Source organism: Salmo trutta, chromosome 12 (assembly GCF_901001165.1).
Source record: "Salmo trutta chromosome 12, fSalTru1.1, whole genome shotgun sequence".
Classification (NCBI taxonomy): domain Eukaryota; kingdom Metazoa; phylum Chordata; class Actinopteri; order Salmoniformes; family Salmonidae; genus Salmo; species Salmo trutta.
Window position 1 is genome coordinate 7,383,137 of NC_042968.1, and position 19,666 is coordinate 7,402,802.

The window sequence follows — 19,666 nt, forward strand, 5'->3', positions numbered from 1 at the left end:
TCAGACCCTACTAAAATACCCCACAGCTTGACTGAGATACCCCTCCTCTTAAATGTCACCATCTTCCCTGTGATATACCCGCACCCACACACACACACGCGCGCGCACGCACACACACGTCAACACTACTAAAATACTTCCCTGACCCCTTCTCTGATATACCCCTGACCCAAATACCCCTGGTACTGAGGAGGTAAAAATAAAGATTCTTCTGGCTAAATAAAAACACCCGCTGAGAGAGCACATGGTGCGCAAACTTTAGAAAACACATTTCATCTTCATTCAAACAGGGGATCGATTCAGAATTTAAACTTTGGCAATTCCAGTGTAGTGCGGAAAAGTGAGAAGTCAAACTGTTGGAATAGAAAATCAAATTAGGGCCTCCCGAGTGGCGCAGTTTGGCCTTGAGGGATTGTCCTTGTCCCATCACGCTCTAGCGACTCCTGTGGCGGGCCGGGCGCACGCATGCTGACACGGTCGCCAGGTGTACAGTGTTTCCTCCGACACATTGGTGCGGCTGGCTTCCGGGTTAAGCGGGCAGTGTGTCAAGACGCAATGCAGCTTGGTTGGGTTGTGTTTCGGAGGACGCACGGCTCTCGACCTTTGCCTCTCCCGAGTCCGTACAGGAGTTGCAGTGATGGGACAAGACTGTAACTACCAATTGGATACCACGACATTGGGGAGAAAAATGGGTAAAAAAGTGCTCTGACAATGAGTTCTCTACTTCAAACACAACTGCCTATCTGCCACTTTTCCACTCCTATCTTCCCCTCATCCTCTCCTGTCCTCTCTTCCGATATCTCCACTCCCTTTATCTCCTCTATTCTGATCAGACAGTGCTCTTCTCATCAACAATGTGCATGATTAATAAACCTTGAGCAAATACAGTCTGGTTATTCATTAGAACGTAATAACGCCACTGAGTCAATAGGTGCTGTGCCTAGCTTTGACGTCACGGGGACAACAAACGGAACGCGATGGGAGTATATAAGTCTCTCCCTCTCCACCCTATACACCAAGAACACACACTAGACATGAGACGTGTCATGGCAACAGATCGTCTAACCCTGCAGGTAGACTGAACACTGGACACAAGTAGTACTCAAATTACACTGCAACTGAATAACTTGCAATCCCCCCCATTTAAACTGGACCATTCAGTTATATGACCACCTAGACAGCGACAATAATTAGATCATTATATTAGATCAACAATAATGCGAAATTGCACTGCCTTAAAATTACCATTACAGAATAACAACGGTCGTAATAGCGAAATACAACTTCCAAAACCGAGATACAATTCTACTGCAATATTTCCATAGAGTTCCCACTTACCTAGCAAGTTCTCTGAGCCTGTCTTGAAGGCTTGATCACAGCAAATACAGTATCACACTAACCACTGCTCTACTGTACTATGGCTCTCTCTCAGACACACACACACACACACACCTCTCTCTAAGGCTGTCATCACATGCTGGGTCTCAGCCAGCTAGCAGCACAGTAGGGCCGGCCCTGCAACTGCCCTTTCAACAAACACTTTCTTACATCACAGAGAATCTATTGTTTGTGTGTGTGTGTGTGTGTGTGTGTGTGTGTGTGTGTGTGTGTGTGTGTGTGTGTGTGTGTGTGTGTGTGTGTGGACGTCCCCTCACCGGATGCTGTGTTAATGTCTTAAGGAGTCCTGTCTTGTGGCGTGACTTGAGTTGGCGTGTGTGTCTCTGCTCCCGCCTTTCACTCTCTCAGACAGTTTCACTGAGGTTTCTTCGACCTCTGAACCAAGATAACACTGACCCCGTAAATACCGCTCTCTCTTTACAATACCCGCACATTTATGGCTTTGGAGAGTCAACAACCCTGTCGTCGGTCAACACAACGCATAACACAACTTTAACATACTGTACCTCCCCCGTTTAATTCAACGAAACAGTTTGATAGTGTTACACAACTACCTCCTTTGAAAGCTGGTACGTAACTCAACACACAACAACAACAAAACTAGAACACCAATACTACAGTGCTTTACAGTGGAACAATCGGCTGAGTGCAGTCTAGATGCAGCGGAGGACACAGAGCGACAAGAAATGAGATCGATCCTATTCTCTACCCGCAGATAAGAAGGTGAGGAGGAGCGAGGGGATGCCCGGAGCAGTGGCTCCAGCCTATTACCTCGTGGTCAAACAGCTGACACTCCTCCATACGGGGTTGCCTAGCAACACTATGCGGGCACGGCACCTGTGATTGCGCTGCACTTGCATTTGATTACATGGAGTTTGACCAGCTGATACAGGTGGGTATCACACACACACACACACACACACACACACACACACACACACACACACACACACACACACACACACACACACACACACACACACACACACACACACACACACACACACACACACACACACACACACGGCCTGAAGCAGTTTTTCCCCTAGCTGTCACACACCTGATTACACATTAACTTCAGACAGTATCCTGCTAGTGGTATCCTGCTTCCCCTATTCACCTGTGGCGACTCACATTACCAATCAATGCAATCTATATGATCATATAATATGTAAATATATTAGTCACATAATCTATGAATGACCAAGGCCTTAGTACTGAACCGTTGGGACACGGAAGGAATGCCAGTCACGATAGCCTGACGCTGTATATAACAGCATGCACGTGTTTCGGCAGACTTCCAGCTGTCATGGCTTTGAGTGGCACCTGAAGGTGAAACACAGGTTGAAGTTTAGACCTGACAACGCCTTGATGTAATGGAGGAAACTCCATTTGACGTTCTCCGAGGGCTTATGAAGCCTCCTAAGGCTTTGTTTTCATCATCCCCATTCAGAGAGGCTTACTGGGAAGACGGGTCTAAACTGGTTTCTACCTGTATGGAGCTAGTAGTAATGTTTGTTCCTAGTAGAGGAGAGAGAAACAGAGCTCTCCGAACTAGAGCCGAACTGAGGGCGAAACAGAAAGTTGGAAATAAAACATTGTGACCCAGAAACAGGACACACACTGCAATTAAACAATACACACCAATAAATCTACCTGAACAACAGAGCAGTGTGTGTGACTTTGAGTGTGACACTAATGTATCCCTCCACAGTAAGAGGTAGGCCTCTGACAGACCTAAAGCACTTCAGGGGTATGTGAGGGGGGTGCAGTAGAGGGAGCGTCCTGTGGTTTTAGCACCTCTGTGTCAACACTACCCCAATGAGAGCATGTCACTGCGAAAGCTATGGTTACTTCCTGGGTGGCAAGGGTATGAGACTGGGAGGGACTAGCAGTAGAGTGTGTGTGTGTGTGTGTGTGTGTGTGTGTGTGTGTGTGTGTGTGTGTGTGTGTGAGGGGCACAGTTGTAGGATCTGACAGCTGTAAAAACAACTATTCTCCACTAGGGTTGCATAGGGTCGGAGGTTAAGCCCAGGTATTTTGTGAATTTTGCTTAAATTCATCAAAAAAGTTAGCTTATAACAGTGAACCTTTTTTGTGGGATACACATAAGGCAATTCTAGGTCTTGTGGTATATTTTGGTTAAACTATCCCCAATTCAATGGAATTGCAACCCTCTGCATGCACAGTGCATTCTTCCATCACGTGCAGTGCATTCTTCCATCACATGTACAGCTGATTCACAAGATCTTGCACACTAATGAGATGCTATTGAACCCACACTACTACACTGTCTGAGCCAAGGACTACATGCTTTCTGGTAAGTTTTGATTACAGTACTGGGTGGGGTGAATATATTTTATATGATATACATGATTTTTTGTTAACTAGTAAATAGTAGCCTACAGAAAAGTGTGTTTAAATAATTTCTAACTTGTTAACAATTTCTGCTAGTTAGTTTTTGCTACCATGTGGGTTTTAGCTTGCTTGAGCCTGCTAACTGAGGAGTGTAAATTCACCTGTTTCTGTTATGCCTGCTCCCGCTCTTCCCTCCCTGGCGCTCGAGGGCCGCCAGGCTCCCCAGCATTACGCACTCCTTCCATCGAGCGCCAGGCTCCCCAGCATTACGCACTCCTTCCATCGAGCGCCAGGCTCCCCAGCATTACGCACTCCTTCCATCGAGCGCCAGGCTCCCCAGCATTATGCACTCCTGCCATCGAAGGCCAGGCTCCCCAGCATTACGCACTCCTTCCATCGAGCGCCAGGCTCCCCAGCATTACGCACTCCTTCCATCGAGCACCAGGCTCCCCAGCATTACGCACTCCTGCCATCGAGCGCCAGGCTCCCCAGCATTACGCACTCCTGCCATCGAGCGCCAGGCTCCCCAGCATTACGCACTCCTTCCATCGAACGCCAGGCTCCCCAGCATTACGCACTCCTTCCATCGAGCGCCAGGCTCCCCAGCATTACGCACTCCTGCCATCGAGCGCCAGGCTCCCCAGCATTACGCACTCCTGCCATCGAGCGCCAGGCTCCCCAGCATTACGCACTCCTTCCATCGAGCGCCAGGCTCCCCAGCATTACGCACTCCTTCCATCGAGCGCCAGGCTCCCCAGCATTACGCACTCCTGCCATCGAGCGCCAGGCTCCCCAGCATTACGCACTCCTTCCATCGAGCGCCAGGCTCCCCAGCATTACGCACTCCTGCCACCATCATTACACACACCTGCCTTCCCCCCGTCACGCGCATCAGCAATTATTGGACTCACCTGGACTCAATCACCTCTGTAATTAACTCCCCTATATTAGTCTGTTCCCCCGCTCTGTTCCCCGCTTCAGCATTGCTTGTCATATGTCCTTGTATACCCGTGTGCTGACGCTGTTCCTGTCTTGTTTCATGTCTGTTCATTATTAAATATTGACTCCCCGTACCTGCTTCTCATCTCCGGCAATGGTCCTGACATGTTTCCATACATGTTTCATTTTAAACATGTATCTTACAAAGGAGTTGTTTAATCTAACTGCTTAACTATTTATCTACATGGAATTGTCTTTGTTTTTTTTTACTCATTTTTTAAATAATCTTTACAGGAACATGCCACGGGCACTATCTGATGTGTGGAGACATTTCACTGCAGCTAATGTAGAAGGAAAAGCTGTGTACATGTGCAAATACTGTGCCAAATCATATGTGAAGAATGCAACAAAGATGCATAATCATCTGGCCAAGTGCATAAAGTTCCCTCAGCGCTCACAACAACAAACCTCTGACAAAAGTCCCTCTACCTCTACTCGAGGTGAAAATGATGAATCCGACACTTTATTGATAGCAACAGCTCATCGTCCTCCTGGAATCAGAAGTTTTTTTTACTCAATGGAGGAACGTAGTCAGAGAAATGCTGATGAATGTCTTGCTCGAGCTGTGTATGCAACTGGTTCACCTGTGATGTTTACAGGCAATGTGTATTGGAAGAGATTTCTGAATGTTCTTCGCCCAGCATACACCCCTCCAACCAGTCATGCTTTATCTACTCATTTGCTAGATGAAGAGTTCAACTGAAGGTCAAGCAAATCATAGAGAAAGCAGACTGTATTGCAATCATCTCTGATGGGTGGCCGAATGTTTGTGGGCAAGGAATAATTAACTATATAATCTCCACCCCTCAACCAGTATTCTACAAGAGCACAGACACAAGGGACAACAGACACACCGGTCTCTACATTGCAGATGAGCTGAAGGCAGTCATCAATGACCTTGGACCACAGAAGGTATTTGCACTGGTGACAGACAATGCTGTGAACATGAAGGCTGCTTGGTCTGAAGTGGAGGAGTCCTACCCTCACATCACACCCATTGGCTGTGCTGCTCATGCATTGAATCTGCTCCCCAAGGACATAACGGCACTGAAAACAATGGATACACTCTACAAGAGAGCCAAGGAAATGGTTAGGTATGTGAAGGGTCATCAAGTTACAGCAGCAATCTACCTCACCAAGCAAAGTGAGAAGAATAAGAGCACCACATTGAAGCTGCCCAGCAACACCCGTTGGGGTGGTGTTGTCATCATGTTTGACAGTCTCCTGGAGGGGAACGAGTCTCTCCAAAAAATGGCCATACCACAGACTGCCGATATGGACAGCCCCATCATGAGGATCCTCCTGGATGATGTATTTTGGGAGTGAGTGGTAAGCAGCCTGAAAAACCTATAGCAGTAGCCATTGCACGGATTGAGGGACACAATGCCATCCTGTCTGGTGTTCAGACTCTGCTTGCAGATGTAAGAGAATAAATCTGTACCGCCCTGCCCACTTCACTGTTGCTCCAAGCAGAGAAAACTGCAGTTCTGAAATACATAAAAAAAGCATGAAGACTTCTGCCTGAAGCCCATACACGCCACAGCGTACATGTTGGACCCCAAGCATGCTGGCAAGAGCATCCTGTCTGGTGCAGACAAGGCCTATGGTGTCATCTCTACCGTGTCTCGCCACCTTGGCCTGGATGAGGGCAAGGTTCTTGGCACTTCCAAGCAAGGGCTTTGGGATGGAGATGCAAAATGTCAGTCATGCCAACATATCTCATCAGCCACCTGGTGGAAGGGACTTTGTGGATCTGAGGCTCTTTCCCCTGTTGCCTCCATCATCCTCCAAATCCCACCAACATCAGCCGCCTCAGAGCGCAAGAGGTCCTTGTTTGGGAACATACACACCAAAGCACGCAACAGGCTGACCAATACAAGGGTTGAAAAATTGGTGGCCATCTGTGCAAATTTGAGTCTTTTTGAGCCTGACAAGGAGCCATCCTCAACAAGGTTGGAAAGTGACAGTGAAGATGAGGCCTCAGAGTCTGATGTTCAAGAGGTGGACATTAAGGAGGTCCAGGGATAAGACATGGAAGCCTGAGAGGAAGACAACCAAAGCTTTAGTTTCTAGACTATCATTTTACAGATGTTTGTTGAAAACGTTTTTGGGAGATGCAATGGGTCATTGGGGATCATTCAGTATTCCCTTTCTTTTGTTGTTCAGTGAAATCATCCCATGTGAAGAGTCAACTCATTTAATTAAAGTTCAATTCATAACTAAATTATTATTATTTTATTTCTATTGAAAGGATTTAATCATTTGCAATTATGTCTACTTATGATAAGGTAAAAGGTTTATGTTTCTGTCTCCATATGATATGGTAAATATATACAATGCAAAATCATCAAAATTGAAATAGTATTAATATTAATTAATTACCGTTAATTCCAATATATTCCCATTAATTCCCATATATTCCCGTTAATTCCCACGGAAAGTTTCCACCTCTGAATATTCCCCAAAATGTGCCATCCTATTCCCCACTCATCTGAAACACAGAGAAATGCAACAAGAATGAACATGAAAATTAGCAAGATGATGATAAAAAGGCACTATATCACTCCATTATATGTCCTAAGCTTGGTCACATGTTTGCTGGTTTAAAACAAGAGGTTAAGTGTAGAGTTGTTAATTGCCAGCAGCATTTCAGTGTTTTGAATGCAGCTTTACCACAGCAATCAAGTCAAGTGTCATTAATGGAGCTCTCAGTAGGTCCTGGGTGTTGAGTGGCCGGCTAACAGGGAAAGTGTGTGTGTGTTTTCACTCTGAATTAAAATGCACAAAGCAGCAGACATGTGCATAATGACAGTTTGCGCCTGCCTCCAGCATTGCTCGAGTGCTTCCATTTCAGCTGAAGAGCTCACACACGCAAGCTGCCACAACACACGACACACAGTTGTGACACACAAATACATGCACCCCCATCAAATATCTCTCAGCTCAGGCCAAACAGAGAAACACACACACACTTAAAAACACAGCGTCAGCCCACCGTCTCGTCCACCTCTCGCTGTAAAATGCTAACAGTGGGAGTCAGAGGTAGGCTAAAGAGAGGTTTTAGAGAAGGTTCTAAATCACTGTGCAGAACAAAGACACAGAGAGGAACAGAGACCAGAGAGGAACAGAGACCAGAGAGCGACTACAGAGACAAGAGGCAGCCTGGAACGTCTCAATTACTGGCGACTGGAGGGCATAATCAACCTCTAATGGGACCCGGCTAATTGATAGTGGAGACACAGAGAGACGGAACACTTGAGAGGATCGGCTGACTGACTGATTCCTGTGTGTGTGTGTGTGTGTGTGTGTGTGTGCTTTTGGGGGGGGGGTCTGGCTAGCAGCCAAAATTTGCCTTTAACTGGCACACTGGCCAATTTACGACACTCCACATTCAGAGGAGGGATACCGGCTGTTTTCCCATTGCAGTAAAAAAACACAAAAAACACAGAAATCACAACCAGTATGATTGAATACGAGTACATGAAATGTACAAATGTAAAATGATTTAGCAGGAAAATGTATAAGCACTGACAAAATGTCTAACACTAAAATGTGTTTATTGTTTGGAGTGTGTCAAGTGCAGTGAAAAAAAAAATCTGATTTGTATCATTACAACAGATAGCAACTTCTGCCTTCTGCTCGGTTCTAGCTAAGATGTGAGTACTCTAAATTTTGTGCTGTCACCGGCAAAACAAATCTTGGTAGACCGAAAGTCGTTCTTCGACCAATCGATTGGTCTTCATTTTTAACTTCTCTAGGGTAGGGGGCAGTATTTTGACGTCCGGATGAAAGGCGTGCCCAAATTAAACTGCCTGCTACACAGACTCAGAAGGTAGGATATGCATATTATTAGTAGATTTGGATAGAAAACACTCTGAGGTTTCTAAAACTGTTTGAATGATGTCTGTGAGTATAACAGAACTCATATGGCAGGCAAAACCCAGAGAAAAATCCAACCAGGAAGTGGGAAATCTGAGGCTGTAGTTTTTTCAAGTGATTGCCTATCTAACACACAGTGACTTAGGGTTCATTTTGCACTTCCTAAGGCTTCCACTAGATGTCAACAGTCTTTAGAAAGTTGTTTGAGGCTTCTATGGTGAACAGTAAGCGAACAAAGGAAGTTGGAAGTTGTTGACTCAGGAAAGGATATGAGTTCATTGGCGCGCGTTCACGTGAGGGGTAGCTGTGTTCCATTACATTTTTCAAGACATTGGAATCGTCCGGTTGGAATATTATTGAAGTTATATGTTAAAAAGGCCCTAAAGATTGATGCTATACATCGTTTGACATGTTTCTACGAACGTAAATATAACTTTTTTTTGACTTTCGTCGTGAAATTTTCGGCGCGCTTCCTACATTTGGAGTAGCTTACTGAACGCGCAAACAACAAGGAGGTATTTGTACATAAATTATGGACTTTATCCAACAAAACAACAGTTATTGTGGACCTAGGATTCCTTGGAGTGCATTCTGATGAAGATCATCAAAGGTAAGTGAATATTTATAATGCTATTTATGACTTTAGATGACTCCAAAATGGTGGGTATCAGTATTGCCTGCTGTTGTTTTCTGAGCGCCGTACTCAGATTATTGCAAAGTGTGGTTTCCCCGTGAAGCATTTTTGAAATCTGTCACAGCGGTTGCATTAAGGAGATGTTTATCTATAATTCTTTGAATAACAGTTTAATATTTTATCAACTTTTATGATGAGTATTTCTATAAATTGATGTGCTCATTCACCGGAAGTTTTTGAAGGAAAAACATTTCTGAACATTACGGGCCAATGTAAAATGGGGTTTTTGGATATAAATATGAACTTTATCGAGCAAAACATACATGTATTGTGTAACATGAAGTCCTATGAGTGCCATCTGATGAAGATCATCAAAGGTTAGTGCTTAATTTTAGCTGTATTTCTGGTTTTTGTGACGCCTCTTCTTGCTTGGAAAATGGCTGTGTGGCTTTTCTTGTTTAGGTGGTGTCCTAACATAATCTAATGTTTTGCTTTCGCCGTAAAGCCTTTTTGAAATCGGACAATGTGGTTGGATTAACGAGAGTCTTATCTATAAAATGGTGTATAATACTTGTGAGAAATTTGAATTATGAGATTTTGGTTGTTTTGAATTTGCCGCCCTGCTATTTCACTGGCTGTTGAATAGTGTGTCCCGCAGGTGGGACGGTCACGTCCCACATACCCAAGACAGGTTAAAGGTGTATTTTTCCATATATAGACACCCTATGTGTTTTTATAAAATCAACTATATGCATTGCACTTGTTTGATGCATTAAGCTTACCGTTTGATGAAATAACACACAAATGACTCAAGAGGGAGCCAGGGATCTAGATAACCAGAAGAAAAAAACTAACCTGAACCAACCATTCTCCTACTCCTGCTGGCTTTTGCAGATCGGCAAACTTTCTCATGTGGAATGCCAATTTATCTTACCATTTCTACTGATCTGCGTGGCAGTTATGGTTTTTATATGCACATTTTCGTGGAACAGTTTAATTTAATTTATAATAACGTCTTCATATCTCAAAATCATTGTCATGTGGTTAATCAAAATGTTATCCAAATCTAAATAAAAATTTCCCTTTCATGGGTTGTAATGTTAAACTGCCACAACAAACAATAAACACAGAAATGAATATACAGTAGAACGAAGCCTTAGCCTGGGAAAAGAGTATGCTTGCCAAAGCCCTCTCCAAAAAGGTATCCTTATACTGTAGCCACAGCCATTACAACATCGCCATCCCTGCTAATGCTTTTATTGTCATTGTAATTTGAATTCTCTGTCTGGATTTTGTCCCCTAGATAACATAAATATGGATATTATTTCTAGTATCAATGTGATGAAGCAAGCTTGGTTCTCTTCCAGACTCCAAACCTCAGCCTCTGGATCTTTAAAGTGAGAGCCAATGGCCTGTCTATAGGCCAGATGTTTTACAAAAACTGACCGCAAAGCCACATATGTAAAAATAACAAGAGTAATATCCATACCCATTAAATTGGACAAATGTCTTCTGAGACAGAGCTAAATTCTAAATGTCCTGCTTAAATAAGGCCATGCACGTATGCACAGCATATACCCGCACAAGTCCACGCGCACGTATGAGCAAACACACAAGCACTCTACTGTGGTGAGCCAAGACATCAAAAGCAACTTTTACTTCACACACTCACCCATACATACAAGCAAACACACACACACACACACACACTCACACCACCACAAGGATTATAACGTTATACTGCCAAACACACAAACCAATAGAAGGAAACCCTAGGAAGGTCACTCACCATCTGAGAACGACTCTTAGGGCAGCCATTGATGTCTTCAATCTTCTCATTGGCTAAAGACACGAGAGAGAAAGAGAGAGAGAGAGAGAGAGAGAGAGAGAGGGAGGAAGACAGAGAGGGAGACAGAGAGGGAGACAGAGAGGGAGACAGAGAGGGAGACAGAGAGGGAGACAGAGAGGGAGACAGAGAGGGTCACAGAGAGGGACACAGAGAGGGACACAGAGAGGGACACAGAGAGGGACACAGAGAGGGACACAGAGAGGGACACAGAGAGAGAGAGGGAGAGAGGGAGAGAGGGAGAGAGAGAGGGAGAGAGGGAGACAGAGAGGGAGAGAGAAAGGTGTTCTTGGTGTTACCCCTGGTTCTTACTCCAGCATGTTCCTACTCAGTGCCAGAGAGAGTAAGTGAGGAGAGCAGGCCTGTGACTGGGTGGAGAGGGTCACTGCCCCCTCTTCCTTCTGAGAGATGAAACCCAATCTAGTTATAGCAAATGTGTGTGGGGCCACTAGGGGCCAGGCAAAATTGGCTGGGAGAAGTGGTGTGTGTGGCTCCCCCCTCCCTTAGAGGCCCAGCCCACAGCAGCTGAGACAAGGTCTCTCTCTCTCTCTCTCACAGCTGACGACTGTGCCAACACTACAGCCTGGTGGGGCCCACTGTGGATCTCCACCACAGGAACCTGACTACCACCCACTGCAGGAAAATAAAGGGTTATTCCAGTGGGTCCAAACTTTGTATCAGGGGGATAAACACTTGCACATAAACACACCCTGTGGAATTTACAGTGAACAAAAATATAAACACAACATGTAAAATGTTGGTCCCATGTTTCATGAGCTGAAATAAAAGATCCCAGAAATCTTCCATAAGCAGAAAAAAAACGTATTTCTCTCAAATTTTCTGCAAAACAAAATATGTTCACGTCAAGGTTAGTGACCATTTCTCCTTAGTGAAGATAATGCATCCACCTGACAGGTGTGGCATATCAAGAAGCTGATTAAACAGCATGATCATTACACAGGTGTCCCTTGTGCTGGGGACAATAAAAGGCCACTCTGAAATGTGCAGTTTTGTCACACAGCCCAATGCCACAGATGTCTCTAGTTTTGAGGGAGTGTGAAATTGGCATGCTGACTGCAGGAATGTCCACCAGAGCTGTTCATTTTTGAAGGTTAATTTCTCTACCATATGTCGTTTTAGATCATTTGCCGATACGTCCAACCGGCCTCACAACCGCAGACCCCGTGTACGGCGTCATGTAGGTGACCGGTTTGCCGATGTCAACTGTTGTGAACAGAGTCGCCCCATGGCGGCGGTGGGGTTATGGTATGGACAGGCATAAGCTACGGACACAGTTGCATTTCATCGATGGCAACTAGAATGCACAGAGATACCATGACGAGATCCTGAGGCCCCATTTTAATAAAGGTATATGTGACCAACAGATGCATATCTGTATTCCCAGTCATGTGTAATCCATAGATTAGGGCCTAATGAATTGATTTCAATTGACCGAGTCCCTCATATGAACTGTAACTCGGTAAATTCTTTGACATTTTTGCACGTTGCGTTTCTCATCTTGTTCAGTATATATTATGACTCTTCTAAACCCTGCCATTATCTGTCATTCGGGTCTCCCCTGTTGTCTCCTACCCAAATAATGTGCTGCTGATCCCAGACAGGTCCCTGACCCTGTGTCTCTGTCCCCGTGTCTCTGTCCCCCTGCTTCACACCCACTGAGCTGCATGGTCAGATTTCAGTAGAAATTGTCTGGTGCAATATTTCTGGTGTCTGGTGTGATATTTCCCCCCGAGAGGGGGAAAGGAAACTATGAATGAACTGGTGAATGGGGCACTCATATTAGGATTGGAAGAGGGATAAAGCTCAGTTACATGAGTGTAGCAGTAGTCACGCCCAGCGACACAGCCAGACAGACTTAGTCAAATGAGTCAGCCGTAGACGTCCTTTGCAATGAACGTCTATGGGGGGTCTACTATATCAGGGGATGGAAGACAACCCAGTTTGTGTCATAACAGATCATCAGAGATGTATGCTTATGTCAAATGCGCATCCGTGATGAAGCTCGCCATCCAGTGACTACCGAGGTTAAATCTGAGCATCGAAAGACACAAAAGAAAAAGAGAACAGAGGACTCGGTGTCTCCAAACCCACCCATCCTGCCATCGACGCGACCAAAGACCCGCTAGCCTACTCTTGACTTTCAGAGAAGCATGATCAAAATGATAAGGTTTTTCATTGTTCTCTACTCCGGATTCTAGTCCGAATTCTACGAAGACTCTAGTCCGCGCAAATGTTTCTACGACGTGGGACCATGACGTGTTCTGCGCTAAATGACTCTTGTTCCTAATTCTGTGCGTGCTCGACATGAATAATGTATGATGTTCTGCGTGTGTTCTGAGATTTGAGGCAGTGTTCTTTATACAAAGAAATATCCTCTATATTCTCTGATACAGTTCTACAGAACTCTGGGAAGCAGAGGAGTGGTAATAAGTCATTGGTCAGCTGATGTGATAGTGCTGTAACCTCAGGGCACTGTCTCCCCCTTCCACCAGCCGTCCTCTTTAAAAGATGACAGGGCAGCTTGTGAAGTGGGAAAATTACAGGACTCTGACTTAGGGGAGGGGGCGAAAAAAATGACATTACATTACAAAACTTCCCTCAGTCAAACTTCTCACTGACTGCACCATTGTCAAATATTTCAGGGGGTAAACATGAGGGATTTTACCCAACTCAACTTTGGAGAATAATAACTTGTTGATAATACCTCAATAACATACTATGTTGAAAGTAATACCTTTATGAGGACAGTTCATCACCAATAGCATGTAACATTACGGCGATTACTGTACACACATACATTAGTATACATAGCGTTGCAACTTCAAAGCATAAATACAGTATCTGCATGAGAAGTCTAGTCCATCAACTGAACTCATAGGCAGTAACGGTAATAATAAGGCTTGAGAGAGAAGAAGACGGTTAATAAAGTGTACCCCTTACCGACAACCTGTATGATCTCGGCCAGCAGAACTCCGTCTGTAACGTCTGTCTGCAGATCCTTGATAAATCGCTTGTGTCCTGACTTGGCTAGGTAGTGGTTGGCCCAATCCGTATAGATCTGTTCAGGACACACACACACACACACACAAAAAAACACCATCCATTTATTAGACGCCCGGGGAACGACTAATATCAAAAGCAAAACACAAGTATTGCGCCCCTGCTTTTTAAGAAGCCATGCGGGTGTTTCAAATCCCATAACACTTAAAAAAATGACTCAAATTCAAAAGATATTTACGACTCGAATAAAATAACGACATGGTTGAATAGGACCCGCGTAGCCCCCTTTTCTTTTGTTGGGGCTCAGGGACTGGCATATATCCGCGTGGTGTTCAAACTGGGACCATTGTGCTCGGAGAGCGCAGCAGCGCGACTGGACGGTTTCAAGACGACAGAAAAGGCCCTTCAGAGTGCCCGAGGGAGGGGTACGGGGATTTGATTTAAGTGTCTGAATAATCGGAATAGTTTTGTTTGTAATTGGTTGTTGCAGACAACTCTCTCCAGCTCTCTCTCTCTCTCTCTCTCTCCAAGGCTGCTTGCCTCTCCCGGATTGAAGGCCGGTGAGGGATTTATTTGGGTAAATAAATTAAAAAAACAAGCAAGAGCAGAGGGTGAGAAAGATGCAAATGGTCGGAGAGAGAGATTTGAGATTAAACATGTTGGTAACAAACAAAAGCATTGAAGTAAGGACACAGTGATGCTTAATTAGAAACAACGCCAATTAGGTAGGGAAGGGGATGCCGGACATATTCAGAAAATGTTGCTAGAGTGTGTTTCATGTGGAAAGTCGTAGAAACAAGTTCAAAATCTCAAGGCAAATCGTCAATCAAATTCTGGAGTAACCGAATTGAGTCTGACATAAGTGTTTTTGTCTGAGGCATCCCGGATGAATCGGAGCAATGTTTTGTTGCTGCCATCACTTCAGTATTTCAACCCGCTAAATTAAGCATCACACACCGTGCACACGCACACACAATGTGACTCCAGTTCTCTGTGTTTTTAAAGGTAAATAGACCTGGGGCTAATTCAGTGTTACTCATCATATGAATCACTGCTCTGAACGCTTCATCTCAAACACGCACACACACAGAGCATCAAACACTGTTTTAAGTAGGCTCTCTCTCTCTCACACACATAGCTATAACATGGCTCAGACAGTGCTAAACGAGCCTTTAAGCAAAGGCTAACATTCTCTCAAAACACTGGGGGTTTTGCAGTACGAAAAGTTATGTGGGGGGTGCTTCGAAGCAGTTTTATGCAGCAGGTAAAATGAGGGGTTTGGGTGTAATTAAAAACAAGGTAAAATGAGAAGCTGTCAATAATTGGAGCAGAACAGGAAGCAGTTAAAGACACCCCTGAGGGTGGGAGGGGGCAGGTGTAAAGGGAGGAAGGCAGTATGGTGGATCCATCCTATCCACATCCATACACAGGAGCTCATGTAGGCTCATCATTATTACTGGAGATGAAACATACGTCTAGTAACTAGACTCTAGTTGAATGCCCCCCATCGGTATTATAAAATCCAATGTTCGATCAATAGCCCTTGATTTGAAGGGGATATACTAAACACAAAATAAAGCTGGTAATATGTGTTCATTCTCTACGGGGATGTAATCCTGTAATATACTATATCTGGGGAATATCAAACCATTGAGCACAAGGTGTTGAAAAGACGCATTTTCAACCAAAATAATGTATTTTCACGATTGACACCAATCAATGACTGACACCAAAGGTTAAAGGATCCAGTGGATCACTGGATTTCATGACTTATTGAACTGGAAGGACTACAACACATAGTGTAGGACTTCAGATCCAAACATACCCTGAGGGTATATGAAGAAGTTACAGGGCACTGAGAATAGGGAACACAGAGGGAGGGAAAATGATGAGAGAGAGAGTCCTACTTTCAAAACGCTACAGTGCAAGGCTGCTGAAGTCCCACTCACTAAAACCAGAACACACACACTAAAAAGACCTGCCTGTGCTTTCCAACCCACTTACACGAATAACCTGTCAACTACAGTGGGGGGGGAAAGTATTTGATCCCTTGCTGATTTTGTACGTTTGCCCACTGACAAAGAAATGATCAGTCTATAATTTTAATGGTAGGTTTATTTGAACAGTGAGAGACAGAATAACAACAAAAATATCCAGAAAAACACATGTCAAAAATGTTATAAATTGATTTGCATTTTAATGAGGGAAATAAGTATTTGACCCCTCTCAATCAGAAAGATTTCTGGCTCCCAGGTGTCTTTTATATAGGTAACGAGCTGAGATTAGGAGCACACTCTTAAAGGGAGTGCTCCTAACCACAGCTTGTTACCTGTAAAAAAGACACCTGTCCACAGAAGCAATCAATCAATCAGATTCCAAACTCTCCACCATGGCCAAGACCAAAGAGCTCTCCAAGGATGTCAGGGACAAGATTGTAGACCTACACAAGGCTGGAATGGGCTACAAGACCATCGCCAAGCAGCTTGGTGAGAAGGTGACAACATTTGGTGCGATTATTTGCAAATGGAAGAAACACAAAAGAACTGTCAATATCCCTCGGCCTGGGGCTCCATGCAAGATCTCACCTCGTGGAGTTGCAATGATCATGAGAACGGTGAGGAATCAGCCCAGAACTACATGGGAGGATCTTGTCAATGATCTCAAGGCAGCTGGGACCATAGTCACCAAGAAAACAATTGGTAACACACTACGCCGTGAAGGACTGAAATCCTGCAGCGCCCGCAAGGTCCCCCTGCTCAAGAATACATATACATGCCCGTCTGAAGTTTGCCAATGAACATCTGAATGACTCAGAGGACAACTGGTGAAAGTGTTGTGGTCAGATGAGACCAAAATGGAGCTCTTTGACATCAACTCAACTCGCCGTGTTTGGAGGAGGAGGAATGCTGCCTATGACCCCAAGAACACCATCTCCACCGTCAAACATGGAGGTGGAAACATTATGCTTTGGGGGTGTTTTTCTGCTAAGGGGGACAGGACAACTTCACCGCATCAAAGGGACGATGGACGGGGCCATGTACCGTCAAATCTTGGGTGAGAACATCCTTCCCTCAGCCAGGGCATTGAAAATGGGTCGTGGATGGGTATTCCAGCATGACAATGACCCAAAACACACGGCCAAGGCAACAAAGGAGTGGCTCAAGGAGAAGCACATTAAGGTCCTGGAGTGGCCTAGCCAGTCTCTAGACCTTAATCCCATAGAAAATCTGTGGAGGGAGCTGAAGGTTCGAGTTGCCAAACGTCAGCCTCGAAACCTTAATGACTTGGAGAAGATCTGCAAAGAGGAGTGGGACAAAATCTCTCCTGAGATGTGTGCAAACCTGGTGGCCAACTACAAGAAACGTCTGACCTCTGTGATTGCCAACAAGGGTTTTGCCACCAAGTACTAAGTCATGTTTTGCAGAGGGGTCAAATACTTATTTCCCTCATTAAAATGCAAATCATTTTCTAACATTTTTGACATGTGTTTTTTCTGGATATTTTTGTTGTTATTCTGTCTCTCACTGTTCAAATAAACCTACTATTAAAATTATAGACTGATCATTTCTTTGTAAGTGGGCAAACGTACAAAATCAGCAGGGGATCAAATACTTTTTTCCCCCACTGTATTAGGGTTATTACCCTGTTAGCAAAGAAGCCTAAAACAGCACTTAACACACCAGAAGATGCCTTTGATCCGTGTCTGACTGCGCTGTCAGCCACTCTGGGAAATCTCCACATCACAGGGAAAAGCCCCGCTCTTCCAGAACATATCTGATTATTTCTAACCTCACCAACTATACGCGCCAACCGTACTGACAGCATACCACCAACCGTACTGATCGCATCCCACCAACCGTACTGACAGCATCCCACCAACCGTACTGACAGCATCCCACCACCCGTACTGACAGCATCCCACCACCCGTACTGACAGCATCCCACCAACCGTACTGACAGCATCGCACCAACCGTACTGACAGCATCGCACCAACCGTACTGACAGCATCCCACCAACCGTACTGACAGCATCCCACCAACCGTACTGACAGCATCCCACCAACCGTACTGACAGCATCCCACCACCCGTACTGACAGCATCCCACCACCCGTACTGACAGCATCCCACCACCCGTACTGACAGCATCGCACCAACCGTACTGACAGCATCGCACCAACCGTACTGACAGCATCCCACCAACCGTACTGACAGCATCCCACCAACCGTACTGACAGCATCCCACCACCCGTACTGACAGCATCCCACCACCCGTACTGACAGCATCCCACCACCCGTACTGACAGCATCCCACCAACCGTACTGACAGCATCCCACCCCCACGCTAATATGCGTGTTTGTAATAGTATAATAACCGATTTTAGTGTTGAGTTTGTAAATAAAGTCAGTAGGGAAGACAGACCTAAAATGTGAAATAGGGAAAATGATGAGTGGATTTTCTATTTCATCAGTGTTGTGTTTGTTACTTGTTAATCAATGATTCTTTCAGGAGGGGAAATCCCACATCAGCAACTTTCTCGAAAATTCCCAGTAATCCCACCCTCTCATCCCAGGATTGGGGTTCTTTTTTTGGGAGCTGTAAATCGGTAAGGGGGACATTCCCTCCTCAAGGGAATGCAATGTGACACTGAGCGGCTGGGATCTGATTCATACACAGTCTCTGACCACTCACTGTACCCTTTACAAGACACCTGTGTGTGTGTGTGTGTGTGTGTCATCTAAAGGGTCACACACTCGGACCAGTAAACTAACAACAATGTTCTATGAACACAAACACACACACAGCTGCCCTTAAGCCACACACAACTGTCTCTCTCCCACTGCATGCCTTGGCCGTGCCACACAAACATGCCCCACAACCAGCCTCCAAACACCAGCCAGGCCTGCTGACTCATCAATCCAGCATATGATGCCCCGCAGAGGGCATGACGCACACAGGCCTCCCCCTACAGCGCTGGATCATGGGCTGGGGAGGTAGAGAGAGAGGGAGAGGACAAGCAGCTCATCACACTGACGTGCCCTTTACTTGTGCTGGTAGGGACTTTCGGAAGAGAGGAGATGGTGATTGGAGTGGATGCTTTGATGTCAAAGGCATACTCTCACAGCTAGTCATTGCATACTGATTGAAGTAGGGAACGCTAAACAGGTGTGTGTGTGTGTGTGCATGCATGTGTAAAGAGAAGGGATTAACTTACTCTTTCATCTTTCACTTTGTTTGCCATGCATCCTTTGACTTGACACACACACACACACACACACACAGTCTTGTATAACTAACCTTGTGGGGACACACAATTCAGTCCCATTCAAAATCCTATTTTCCCTAATCCTATACCTAACCTTAATCCAAAAACATAACCTTAACCCTAACCCTAGCTCCTAACCCCCCCACCCCCCAGCATTCACAAAGCAGCCTAAAACAGCACAACACTTAACATACCATTATGTCTTAATCTAGTGAAGTGAAAGAGAACCACGTTAAGAAAACACCCAAACTCACGAGATGCCACAT

The 19,666-nt window shown here is 45.1% G+C and overlaps 1 protein-coding gene across 1 annotated transcript in view; it reads right to left on the reverse strand.

Moving 5' to 3' along the window:
- nav2a (neuron navigator 2a) overlaps window positions 1-19,666 on the reverse strand; it is a gene marked incomplete in the record, with an annotated part of 129,193 nt that overhangs the window by 78,710 nt on the left and 30,817 nt on the right. The window contains 2 exon segments of the mRNA XM_029766917.1: window positions 11,058-11,110; window positions 14,076-14,193. Coding sequence (XP_029622777.1) covers window positions 11,058-11,110; window positions 14,076-14,193 — 171 coding nt within the window.